We start from the raw sequence: 13,683 nt of genomic DNA on the forward strand, positions 1-13,683 counted from the left end.
GCAATGTTATTAGGAGCCAAGGGAACATCAGGAAAGCTCCCCCAGGCTGGCTGCGCCTTGGCTCTGAATTTGATTACAGCGGCCGGGATAAATCAGCAAGTCCTGTTACATCTTCTGCTTTGGCTTGAGGAGGGAGGCCAGGTTTCTAGAGTTATTCGGGAGATCTAGCCAGGACAGAGACAGACTCCTCCAACTGCACGGGGCCCAGAGGCTGGCTGTTGCCAACATGCGCTGACAACTGGGGCCAGGTGGAAAGACCCTGAGTTTCCACCAGCTATGTTTCCACGTCCTCATTTTTTCATGATGACATTTCAGCGCTCTGATTACTTGTGATTCAAAACCACGTGGCTCCCTTAACCCTTTCCCTAGAGCCCCCATCCCTGCCCACCGCCTCTGGTAACTGTTATCCCAGGTCCATGGCAGGTGGTCCCTGGGAGCTCTGGCTGCCCATTGGCACATTTCCATCCAGTGGTCTCATGAGTCACTCAAATCCCTGTATTCCAGAAAGTGGGGGATCTCGGGCTGACCCCTTTGGACTCAACTGAGCCACTGAGCTTCTCGAGTGAACAAGCGGGCAAGACGACCCTTAGGCATTCTAAGCAGTGCTAAAAATTGTGTGATTCCACCATTTGGGAAATTCTGAGATCCCCATTCCCACTGCTAACTTGAGTCTTTTAAAACAGACTTTTAAAGACAGAAAAATCCCACCCTGTGCTCCAGATGAGAGACTCTGCTTTGTGTGCATATACGGGATTTTGTTTAATTGTTTAAAATAGGGAATACCTTCATGTGATTCAAAATTCAAAAAGCATAAATGGGAGAGCATGAAAACTCTCCTACCCCTGTCCCAGTTCCAATGATTTATTATCAATTAATCTCCTGTGTAATCTTCCATAAAGATTCTATGTACACAGAAGCAAACAGGTAGGTATATTTTCTCCTCTTGCTCTTACTATTACTTGTAACGAAATAGTAGACCTGTGATTCTCTCTCTTGGTTCCTTCACAGTATTTCTAAGAGTTTCTTCTGTATTACTACAGAAAATGCAACCACATTCCTTGCTTTGGCTGCATAATATTCCTTCACTTAGAAGAACCATAATTTGTTCACCCTGCCCTGCACTGATGTGCATTTGGGTGATTTGCAAACACTTGCTGATACCAGCAACGATACCGTGAAGTAACCTTCTACGTGCATCTTCGTGCATGTTGGTAAGCGGGCCCACTGGACGAGTTCTTGAATAGAACTGCTGGGTCAAAGAGTGGGTGCGTTTGCAGTTTTTACACAGGCTGCCTAATTTACCTCCACAGTCTCCAGCAACCCACATTCTGTCCCACAAGCAGAGGACGGATGAGCGTATCTGTTCTCACACACCCTTGTCAGCACTCATGACGTCAGATCTTTTGAATTTCACCCATCTGACATATGAAAAATGGTATGTCAGTGTGCTCCTCTTAATTTTGCATTTCTCTTATGGTGAATGAAGCGGGGGGTATTGCCACAAGTTTTAAAGCCATGTGTATTTTTTCCACTTTTCCATTAGGTTGTTGATCTTCCCTTATCAAAAAAAATATATGTATATATATACACACACTTACACATAAAGCAATACTTTATGATATGACTTGCAAATATTTTCCCCAGTTTGTTTTGGCCTTTTGACATTGTTTTTTTCTTTTTAATTGTTTTTCCCACATACAAATTTTATCTTTTTATGTAATAGAACTGATTGTAGAAGACTTTTTTTTTTTATAGCTTCTGGGTCTTCCCCCTACACTAAAGTTACTCCCCAAATCCCCCAAGATTTCTTCTAGTAAGTTTATAATTTCATACTTTATGTTTAAATCTTAATTCATTTGTGATTTATTCTGGTGTAAGATGTAAGTTTGTCTGCTTGTTTTCCAGGAGATATTTCACACGTGCTGAGCACTGGCTCCAACAGCTGTCAGGGCTGTAATATTTTCTCTACTTGACAGATAAGTACACTGAGGCTTGAAGAAGTGCCCAGGTAAGCGGCGGGGTTGGGACTGAACCCAGATCAGCTGTGTTCTTATCCTCACTGCTCCGTTCATACGAACTGCACCCCGGACACCACGAGGGTGACTCACCTCACTTCTCACTGACTGTTTCATTTGTTATTTTAGTGTCACAAACAGATGATGGGCTCCTTGTGTTAGTTTGTCTTACGAATCTTCTTGTTCAATATAATACCTAAATACACAGTAGGAGGCGCAATAAAAATTGGTCGTTCGATTGTTGGGAAGTGTATCAAAAGCTATATATTTCAAGTAAGACTCATAAGTAATCTCTGTTTAGAGACAGAGACAGCTTTAAACATAATAATAATAATAATCTGAATCCATTCAAATGGATTTTATTGCCTCATTTAGGGAAAAAAAATGGAACAAAATGCAAAGTGGCAGCAGATGGGTATAAGGCCACAAAACTGAGCATCTTTGTCAAGTCAGCCGCCACCGGCTGGCATTCCATCCGAAATCTCCATGTTTAATAATCTGCCTCTGATCTCCCGGGAGGACCCACGCTGGCAGGCCTGGTGACTTGGCATCGCTGTCCACTTTGAAGGGGGCAAGACTGTCATTTCATATGAGGCAGATGCGGTGTGGACAGAGAGCCCGTTCTCCTGACACAGATGAATTAGATACGGGAAGTGGCTTGTCTCACCAGTCGTGTCCCTGCAGGGTTGTGCAATTTCCAACCTGGGGGAGGGGACGCCCTCGGGATGGAGTGCCCGGGAGCAGGGAGAGGGGAGCTCCTTGTGAGCTCCCCTGCCTGGGAGGGGCGCCTGCGGGTGCAGCTGAGCGCTCTGGAGCTGAGGCTCCATCCTCAGGTGTGAGCTGTGCTTTCCAGGTCCTCTAAGTCCAGTGTCGCCATCTCAAGGCACAACCACTCCTGAGTAGTTTCTACCAAAATTTCTACTATAGTAGAAGGAAGCACCCCAGCGGGAGGCAGGCGGCCTGGACTCCAGCTGTCTCACCGCATTCGGAAGAACCTGTAACTGAGAACATGCCTGTGTTCCAGGTGCCGCACAGAGTTCCGTGCTGTTACACTGCCATCTGACGAGGCAGGCTCTCTCATCCCCACTTTACAGAGGTAGAAACTGAGGTGCTAAGAAATTAAACCAAGACCACTTGGCCAGGCTCACTCGGCTAATGGGTCACGAGGCTGCCACTCAAGCCCAGAGCTGTCTGAACGTGCGGCGCCTGCCTCTTCCTCCTGCTCCGTGGGCTCTCGGGTGCCAGTGCTCGGGAGAGGAGCACGAGACAAGACCCCTTCTTTGCGGAGGAGCCGATTCTGTAAATTAGCAAGCAACTCGTCAGCCACAAAGTCAGAGCAAGTCTACGGCTCAGAGGCTCTTTGGAATCTGGCCCAGCCCTGCGCTTTGCAGATGGGGAAACTGAGCCTCCCAGAGAGCGCATGGCTGGCCCAACGCTACACATGTCCCCAAGTCAACAGCAGGCCAGAGAGGTGACCGGGTTCCCCGACGTCCACCTCAGGGCCTGAGCCTCTTGGAGAACCCGAAACAGGCAAGCGGACAAGCCGGCTGGCTCACTGTCGCCCGCCACCTTCTGGTGGGACCTGGGCAGGAGACACTGAGCAGCAGCCCCACGGCGGTCAGGCAGGTGTCCTCTGACTTTCAGGGCTGTCCCGTCAACTCAGATTATTGAAGGAAAAAAAGAAAAGAAACCATTTGCTCAGACACTTTGGGGGAAGCCCTTTCAGGGCCTGAATCATCCAGACAGCCTATCAGCCTCCCAGTGCCCCTTCACAGGCAGGTGCCACCCCTATCCCGTGGCCCCTGACCCTCAGGACGCTCGCCTTCCCAACCGTGAACTTTACCCACAGCCACCTGCCTGATACAGCTCTTAGGGAGACAGACAAGAGGGAAAGGGCTGTCCTGGCCTGGTGCCCCCTAAATCCTGACCACTGAGAGTTTGGAGGCCTTTGGGGGGTCCCCCTGTGGGGTCCACCTTAGAACAGATGATCTCAGACACTGAACCAGTTCTGTTTGGGCACAAAGGGCGGCCTAGTTTCAACTCAATGATAACGACCCCCACCCCTACCCGCAGGCCCCTCATACAGGGGACAAGTCCAAACACTTGAACAAACCCAGAGTCACAGGAAAGTAAGAAAGCCCCAGTCGGGCAGGTAGGCCTCCACAGGCAGAATGGGCACCGTCACCCCACCCCTCACCCTCCTGGGCCCCCGAGACCCCCGTGCCAGGTCTGAGACCCCAGAAGGTCCCTCCCGCAGTGTGTGTCCCAAGAGAGGACTCCCAGCTGCATCAGGAAAGCTCCTGGCTTTCTTTCTCCAGACTTCTCAGAAAGTGATCAAGAAGGCCCAGTGAGGGGCCGCAGGACACGTGGGGAACGTGGCGGGGAGGCCTGGGGGGTGGGGGGAGGCCTGTCCAACCCCCGTTCTCCTTTCCTGCTTTTCTCAGACCTCAGCTGGTTCGCGGTGCACAGCCCTCAGCAGCCACCAGGCCCCCCGCAGCTGTCGCGGCTCCCAGTACGGTCCCCGCTTGTGCTTATGTTGGTCGCCGTGGAGACCTAAGTGCAGGCTTGAATGGAGCTGACCGCTCCCGGCGGGCGGGAGATGGAACAGGGCCAGGTATAATTTTAGAGCCATCTGGGGAAGCCGGTCACCACGGTAAGAGCCTCCTTCCCTGGTCCACAGGTCCCTGGTTTGGGGACTGGTTCACAAATGCAAAACAGGTCAAAGCGGGGCCTCTCTTCTGGCCTTAACCCACTGGAAATTTTAAGCAAAAAGCCACTCTTTGGATTGTATTGGGGACTTTTGCCTTTTGCCACAAAGGCACCTTAGGGGAAATCATGACTTCTTGGCGTGTGTAGAGACACTGTCAGGTTCTGGAAATAATGAGAGAAAAAGTTTACACATTGCACACAAGGCACTTTTCAAAGTCCTTTATGTTCATAATGAGCCCACTTAATCTTCACAACTGCACTATGAGTGAAATCCTTCTTTTAGCCCCATTTCACCGGCAGGGAAACTGAGGCACTGAGAGGGCAATTTGCTTGCCTAACATCACACAGCTAAGGGAAACACAAGATTTGGACCCAGGCAGCGTGGCACCAAATGTCCTACTCTGAACCACTAGGCTTTTCTGCCTCTACAACAATTTGGGGCTCAGAAAGTCCTGATTTAGAAATTTGGCCCTGGCATTATGTGACCTCAGGTAAGTGACTGCACCTCTCTTTGTCAGTTCCCTCTTTGGTAAAATGCGGGGACTGATGTCTTGTGAAACTGTTGTGAAGATTAGAAGTCAGGTACATAAAGAGTCTAGCAAATAAGCAGTGCTCCATGCAAGGCGCTTTATTGGTGTTCGTGGGGCTCCCTGAGCAACTGGACCCCAGCTCCAGGTGTGCTGAGCTGTAGCTGCCGCTGCCTGGAAGGCGCGGTGGGCACGCAGCTGCAGCAGAGCCAGTGGAACCACGGCCGCTCCCTCAGCGCATCTACAGTGGATGCGCTGCTTCTCCCCCACCCCAACCTGTACCCTCAGCATCCCGCAGGCCCTGTGGGCTTCCAGCTCCAGCCACAGACACCACGTCCGAGGAAGTGGCTGGAGGCAGGGACACCCCTGGAGCTGGGGGTCAGTATCCCAGCCCCTGTCTCCCTGGGGTCCCCAGTGGATCTGGGGCCCCGCTGTCCACAGCAGAAATCTGCTCACGAGCTCCCTGCCCCCTGACCCCAGGACTGGCGATCTCCCTTCCCTGTCTCGGTTTCCTAGTGCCCTACTGGACCTTGAGAGCTTGTTTGGAGGTTCTAGCAGGGGAGCGCAGCTATTTGTATGCCCTTGACCGAGAACAGCAGTCCTCCTCTGTTGGGGATGGTCATCCCCTTCCACAGAGCGCACAGCTTCATGGAGCAGTGAGGGAGGAAGGGGACACCCGCCCAGCCAGCCAGATCAGCCGAATCAACCCTGGTGATCAATGGGGTGACAGATGTCAGAGCCAGATCGGCCTCACATCCTTCCCAGTGCCCTACTGGAATCGCCTCCCAAACACACCACTTGCACCCCAATCCTTGTCTCAAGGTCTGCTCTGGGAAGGGATCCATATGATGACAGTATACTTGCCTGTGCCTTTGATCCTGACGTCACTTAAAGGGAGCACTCGTGGGACACTTTACCCAGTGGGAAAGGCAACTGTGGGACACTGAATAATGGCCCCCAAGGAGGTTCACACCCTATTTCCTGGAATCCATAAAGGTTACCTTATTTGACAAAAGGAGCTTTGCAAGTGTGATGAAATCAAGAAGTTTAGGGGAGATTATCCAGGTGGGTCCTACGTGTAATCACAAATGTCCTTATAAGAGAGAGGAAGAAAGAGACTGACAAAGAAGGAGGTCATGTGACCACTGAGTGGCCACAGGAAACTAACACAGAAACTCAGGATACAGACTTGAGCAGCGGTCCTCAAAGTGTGGCCCATGGACCTGCTGCTTCAGCAGTACCTGGGATCTTACAGAAATGCAAACTCAGTTATCAGAGAAATTCAAATCCAAACCCAATGAGGTATCACCTCACACCAGTCAGAACGGCCATCATTAAAAAGTCTACAAATCACAAATGCTGGAGCAGCTGTGGAGAAAAGGGAACCCTCCTACACTGCTGGTGGGAATGTAAATTGATGTAGCCACTATGGAGACCAACATGGAGGTTCCTTAAAAAACTAAAAACAGTTACCATATGACCCAGCAATCCCACTCCTGGGCATATATCTGGAGGAAACTCTAATTCAAAAAGACCACATGCACCCAGTGTTCACAGCAGCCCTGTTTACAATAGCCGAGACATGGAAGCAACCTAAGTGTCCACCGACAGATGACTGGATAAAGAAGATGTCATACACACACACACACACACACACACACACACACACACAATGGAATATTACTCAGCCATGAAAAAGAATGAAATAATGCCATTTGCAGCAACATGGATGGACCTGGAGATTATCATACCAAGTGAAGTAAGTCAGGCAGAGAAAGACAAATATTATATGATATCATTTACATGTAGAATCTTAAAAAATGAGACAACTGAACTTATTTACAAAACAGAAACAGACTCAGAGACATAGAAAACAAACTTACTGTTACCAAAGAGGAAAAGGGAGAGGGATAAATTAGGAATCTGGGATTAGCAGATACAGATTACTATATATAAGATAGATAAACAACAAGGTCCTACTGTATAGCATAGGGAACTATATTCAATTTCTTGTAATAACCTATAATGGAAAAGAAAAAAAAAAGCAAACCCTGGGCCCCACCCCAGACCCACTGGATCAGAAATTCCGGGGGTGGGCCAGCAGTGTGTGTTTTTACAAACCTTCCAGGTGATTCTGGTGCTGGCTGCAATGGTTAACCAAGGCTAGACATTAGAATCCTGGAGAACCTTACACACTCCCAGTGCCTGACCCCTTGCCCCAGAGATTCTGATGTCCTTGGTCTGTTCAGCTTAGACACTGGGCTCCTGTAAAGCATCCCAGAGGATTCTCGTGTGTCTCCAGGGCAGAGAACCAGTGCTGTAGTTTGAGATCCACCAATCTAGAACATTAACTGTCCAACTAAGCTTTGCAGAGCTCGGGAATTCTGGGGAAATGCCCGAGACTGCTAAAGAAGGAGGCTGAGTCCAAACCAGCACGGCTTCCGGCCCCAGATGCCAAAAGCCACCTGTGTAGATCGGGCTAGACAGGCAGCGGTCACAAGGAAGGCAGCCCAGGCATAAGATGAGAGGGTGCAGACTTGGAGCCGCTCTGTTCCAAACAGTCGTTGTGGTATCAGGATGTGGGCCAGGACTGCCAGGTTGTCCTGCTTTTTAAGAGCTTTTGGGTTTTTAAGAGATATCAGAAATACTTTTTTTTAATGTCAAATCACTTGATTCTTAAATGTTAGCAACTAAGGCAATTAAAAACTTTTTCTCTCTGTTTCTTCTTTTTTCAGCAACATGAAGGCTGACCTGGGCTCCCAGGCAGCTGGTTCTTGAGCTTTGGCTCCGCTGCAGGGGTCTTTTCACCCCTCTGGCCCACCCGGCTCTTCTCAGGGTGATGACAGGAAATCCACGTGGGCGAGATGCTTTCATCTGCTCACTGCTGCATCCTGGTTCCAGGTACAGTGTTGGGACTTTGAGTGTTTGCTGAATGAATACATGCTCACAGCAATCCAGTGAGACTATTATACCCATTTTACAGATGAGGAAATTGGGACTTTTTACCGCAATTATGGTATAAGCTTTCCACAATCACACAGAGTCAGGATTCAAACCCAAGACCCCTCACAGTAGGGACAACTGTGAAGAGGAAGTACCCTGTGGCTGTGAGAAAGCTCAGCAAACAAAATGAGAGGTTTAGGGACACTTGGTACCAGTGATACGAGTAGCAGTTAAGGCTTGAACTGTATTTCAAGAAGATGGGTCGTCGACCTGCCTGATGACTCCTGGGAGTCAGAGGGGCTTCTGGACCCTCTGGAGCTGTGTGGTTTTTGCGTGGCTCTGGCAGTGATGATTATGGACCTGAGGAAAGCAGGCTGGGGTGTAGTGAATGACTGTGTCGGGGCCCGGCCTGGGTCTCTGAAGAGAGAGCCCCCCCGGCTCACACCCACCCCTCTCTGAGCTGGAGAGGAGTCTACTGTTTCATCCAGAGGCTCGGGAGGGGTGAAATCGGCCAGCCAGGACCCCTGGAGGGCCCTCTAATTTAAGAACCTTCTCTGATTCTATTATCCAGAGGACATATCTGGAGCTAAATCGGAGGAGACGGCCGGGAAGTGCATTACGGAACATTAAACAAGAGCTGACCAGCATCAGACGCAAATAAATAGCTCATCATCTACTGCTGAGAACAGGATTGGTTCCCAAGTGGTGGCCTGGCTGGCTTCCCACCGGGGGTTGCAGGGCTGGACATCAGGTCCTGCAGGCCGCATCCCAGCACCCACGGAGAAGACTCTGGCACCCAGACAAACTCACGAGCTCCCACACGATCTCGCTCTCCAGGACAGGGTTGGGTCTTCTTTCCACCTGGTCCTGAGCCCTGGACCCACACGTCCTCTGGAGAGTCCCTGCCTGCCTGAGAAATCCTGTGCTGGAAAAGGGAAGCCACACGTGTCTGTGGGTATAGAGTCGCCTGGCTCACATCCCTAAAGAGAATGTCTGTGAAACAGTGTTCCCCTGACTCCAGGAAGCCTCATACCCCAAAATGCCCTGGTTGAAGCTCACCTACTAGAGCATCCTGTAGCTTAGATCTTTGACTCCTGGTACAACACAAATATCTCCAAAGAAAGATAAGCGAGTACCCTGGCAAGTCATGCACACTTTAGTATAAAGTAATCATAGTCATTTGCTAAGAGCTTCGAGCACTGATATCCTGAGGAGAAGACAGGAGAGAATGGGGAAGAAAGAGCCTGCAATGGGTATTCGGAGGCCAGGGTGTGGGACTTTAAAAGCTAAGATCACTCTTTATCCATGGCCATAAACTGATTTGGTCTACATTGGTAAAAGCCATGGACTTAGAGGGCAGGATTCCAGTCTCCAGCTCTCCCACACATCAGCTGTGTAATCTTGGGTGAGCCACTTAACCTCTCTGAGCCTTCATTTCTTCATCTGAAAAGTAGGAGTGAGGCTACACCCACACTGGGGTGCTGTGAGAATTACACAGCCTGGAGCGTGTGGAAGGACTGTCCTTCCATATGAATTACTGTCCTTGGGTCTGGGCCAAAGCATTCCAGACATTGTGTAGCTCCTGAGCCATGTCTGTGGATGGATGTGGAGCTGAGTCAACCCGCGGAGTGCAGTGAGCCCAGCCAGGGCCCGCCAAACCCCGGCCAGACCAGCGGACCCTGAGTGACCCACAAACACGTGGAGTTCAATAACAAGTAACTGTCGTTAAGCCCCTGAGTATCAGGGTGGTTTATCACCTGGCAATGGTTAAAACCATACACCAAAGTTAGGGCTCCTGACATTAACAAATTTAAGGCCACATTCAACAGAAATGAATAAATCTGACACCTGTCTGCCTTCTTAGGTGAAATAAAGTGAACATAATTCAGTCTGACTCGGTCCTTCGTGCTCGCTGTAGTGCAAACCAGTCAATATGCTATACATAAGTCGGAGATGCCCTCGGGGGGACGTACAGAACGGAGGCTCTGGAAAGAATTCCAATCCACTACCCTCTTAGATCGCAGAACTAGCCCCTGGTTCTGTACCGTTTTCCTGGTAATCTGTTTGACCAGCTGTCTTATCTTAGCCAGCGGCCCCGTCCGCAGTATGATGTGCTCCAGCTCAGTCACCACCCCCTAGAACCCCGCTTTCTCAGCCCGTCAGGACAATGTCCCAAGCGTACGTTCACAGGCTTGGAGGAACAGCCTGCACTGGTTTTCCGCATGTCGGATGCAGGTGCTTTAGTGCTGGGCTTTCTAGCACCAGTTCTGGCCCCTTTAATGCTTTCTGCTCCCTCCTGGTCCTCTCAGGGGCCCGGCAGTGGGGGCTGCCAGGTAACGACCATCTGCTCCGGGACACCGCGCTGTGTCCAGCCTTGCTGGGATCCAGTCTTTCCCGAAGAGAGTGAAGGAAGGGACCAGCCTGTGGGCCCGGAGAGCTCTTCCTCCGTCAGGGCGGCCTCGGGGGCAGTCTGTTTGGACAGCGCGCGGCGGGCACTCACCAGGGGCACGTGGGCGGAACGAAAAGATTTCCTGGCGGCACTTTTGTCTGTGTGCACAGGCCTTGTCTTCTTCAGAAGAGTAAGAACCTACAAGCTTCTGGACACAGACGACTTCACATCAAATTGTTGGAAAATATTTTCAAAGGATACAGTTCTCCAGTGTTAAGGGACAGTTCCGGCTCCAGGGCGTGTGTTTATTTCTGAGCTGTGCTATCAGGGAGGCTGGCGACTAGAGGAAGGGGACAGGGCAGAGGGACTCCACACGACAAAGCAGATGTTCTGTGCTCTGTTGAGCTGACACCTTGGTGACTCCCGCCAGATCTACCCCACTGTTTTAGCAAATGTCTAAAGACCGCATGCCCAACCAGATCTGGGTTTAGCAATTCCAGAGGAAGTGCCTGTGGATGGGTGGGCTGGCTCTTCTAAGTTCCCGCCCCTTCCCCCTTCATTCTGCCCCCACCCCGCCCAGGCTGACCCCCATGACTCCTGGCTTCGGGTTGGGTTTGGCCTATGGGAAGCACTGCCCATGGTGGTTGGGCTGGAGGAGAGAGTGGTTGGGTTATTTCTTCTGCACACTCTTTGCTTTGGGTCCCTCTGAGATCAGAGCACCCGCTCAGCGGCCCCTCCTCCAAGGTCCCAAATCTCCCGGGATCCACTTCCCCACTTTTCCCTCTTGTCTCCTCAAGCATAGAGGTGGTAACGGGTCCAAGGTGGCTAATTTCTCAACCTCTCTTCTTGTTTCCCTTAACCCCACCCGCACCTCAGAAATGATGCCTTCATTCAAGTCTTTTTTTGAACCCTCTGAGTTGCTTCTTTTTCCTGCTGTTACACTGATTGCTACAGTCTGCACCAAGTCTCACCCAAGAGAGGTCTAAGCTACGCCAGGGCGCTCTCGAGGGCAAGGAGTTCGAAGAAAATCAGAGGCCCTTTTCTCTCCAGCTTTCAAAACCCATTAGCCATGTTGGCTGTATCTAAATTAAGTGATACAGGGAACTATATTCAACAGCTTGTAATAACCTATGATGGAAAAAAGAATGTATATGTACGTATGTATAACCTAATCACTATGCTGTACCCTAGATTGTAAATCAACTGCACTGCAATAAAAATAAATAAATTAATTAAGTGATACAAAATGATGGCAAACTCCAATCTACAGAGAAGTTTTCAACCCTGCATTCACTCATCCATTCACCAAATATTTGGGGGGCACCGACCTTGTGCCAGGCACTGTTCTTCCCCTGGGAAAGCAGTGACAATGTCCAAGACAGACGCGGTCCCTGCCCACAGGGTGCTTACAGTCTAATGCCGAGTACCTCCGTAAAGTCAGGCTGCCCACCGGGGCAGGGCTAGACCGAGACCCTGTTTCTCTCCATCCTGAGCCTTCAGCAGATTCTCAAAGGAATCCATGACCCAAACAAAGTTAAGAGCCACCAAGTTAGACCAAATTAAGTATCCGGCTTCCCCCCTCGAATAGAGGAATCATGACCCACTCACTCCCAGAAGAAGCTTGAAGCTCTCAACTGGATTTGAGTGGCACCAGCCCCTACCTTCCCCGCCCCCACGTTCCCCACAAATCCCCTCCCCTCTTCCAGCCCCCCCTTTCCCTGCCCTTCTCCCTCAGACCACAAGTGTGGGCAGGGCAACATGTCAGGGGGCTGTTCTATGAATGGAGAGGGTTGGGGCCTGGGTTCACGGCTCTGCCCTCCCTCCCGGACAGCCTGAGCTTTCAGAAAAGGTGGCAAGAGTGAAATTTCTGTCTCATTTACAGTATTTCTGAGATTCGTTTTTCTGGGGAGAGCCAAGGGGGGGCTGAGGCAAATTGAGGGCGGCAGTGAGGAGACAGGAGGCAAAGCCTGGGGTCTGCCTTTCTCCCTCAAGCCCTCAGGAAGCATCTGAGTCTCCTCAGAAAGGTTTAGACAAGCCAGGCTAGTAACCCAATACTTCCCCTGCCCGGGGTGGGTCGGGACAAGGGCAGTCGCCCTGGAAAAGACTGCCAGGCGGGGCGGAAAGAGCCCCCTGCGCTGCCCCCAGCTCCAGGCCTGACTCTGCTCAGCAGCCCCCTCCCCTCTCCCCAGCAAGCCCCCTTCTCCTTTCCCATCTGAGGCTGAAGCGAAGCCCACCCCAGGGAGAAAGCACAGCAGGGAGCAGAGGGGACCTGGTCCTGAGGCTGCAGCAGGGGGAGGGGGGTTGGTGCCGTGCCTCAGGGGCACGTAGGTGACTGCTCCCTGCAGAGCATCCCTGTGAGCCGAGCCCCCAAGGGGTCAGGGCTGTATTTACAGAAACGTCTGGACTCACTGCCCTCTGACATGCATTCCCCTCTGTCTCCACTGCCCCCAGTTCCCAACCAAAATGCAACCAGGCAGCAAGTGGGGAGAAGACACAAGTCAGTAAAGGGTCTCTGGCTTTGATGAGCAGGAGGCTGCCCGGTGGCCGGCTCCCCCCCCCCACCCCCCGGCCTCCCTCCAACAAGACTGGGAAGGGAAAAACATCAGGACGTGCTGGGAACAGTCCGCCCTCCTCCCCTCCCGCCCTGACCGGCAGAACAAGGGGGGTCGTGGTCGTCCTTTACCTGCTGGAATGGGGAGCACGCTGTTGATGAAGGTGGGCTGGGACACGATGAGGCGGAAGAAAAGCTGAAGATAAATCCCCCGAGCCACCGGGCTCAGGACAACCATGCTGGCTGCTGCGGGCTGCAAAGTGTCAAGTTCTCCCAGCAGGGCTGCGAGGAGCCTCCCTTATCTCTGCCCCGTCTTCCTCGCGCTGTGTGCCTCCCTCTCTCCCCCCTCTTCCCTCCCTCCCTCCCCGCCTCCCTCCCCCATGCCTTTACCAAGAAAGAATGCCAACCATTTCCCACTAAACCTGCCCCGTACTACACAGGGTTATATTTATCTTAAGCACTGGACCAAATGCCCACATTAAAATTAAGATGTCCAATTTTTTTTTTTTGAGACTGAAGTGACCATTGAAGAGGTGATTAAAAAAAAAG

The 13,683-nt window shown here is 51.2% G+C and overlaps 1 protein-coding gene across 1 annotated transcript in view; it reads right to left on the reverse strand.

Annotated features, from left to right (window-relative positions):
• Positions 1-13,469, reverse strand: part of COLQ (collagen like tail subunit of asymmetric acetylcholinesterase) — a 54,191-nt gene extending 40,722 nt beyond the window's left edge. Inside the window, exon 1 of the mRNA XM_031466959.2 lies at positions 13,267-13,469. Coding sequence (XP_031322819.1) covers positions 13,267-13,372 — 106 coding nt within the window. The 5' untranslated portion in view covers positions 13,373-13,469. The remainder of the gene's footprint in view (positions 1-13,266) is intronic.
• Positions 13,470-13,683: the final 214 nt, after the last annotated feature.

The sequence above is a fragment of the Camelus dromedarius genome, chromosome 2 (genome assembly GCF_036321535.1).
Source record: "Camelus dromedarius isolate mCamDro1 chromosome 2, mCamDro1.pat, whole genome shotgun sequence".
Classification (NCBI taxonomy): domain Eukaryota; kingdom Metazoa; phylum Chordata; class Mammalia; order Artiodactyla; family Camelidae; genus Camelus; species Camelus dromedarius.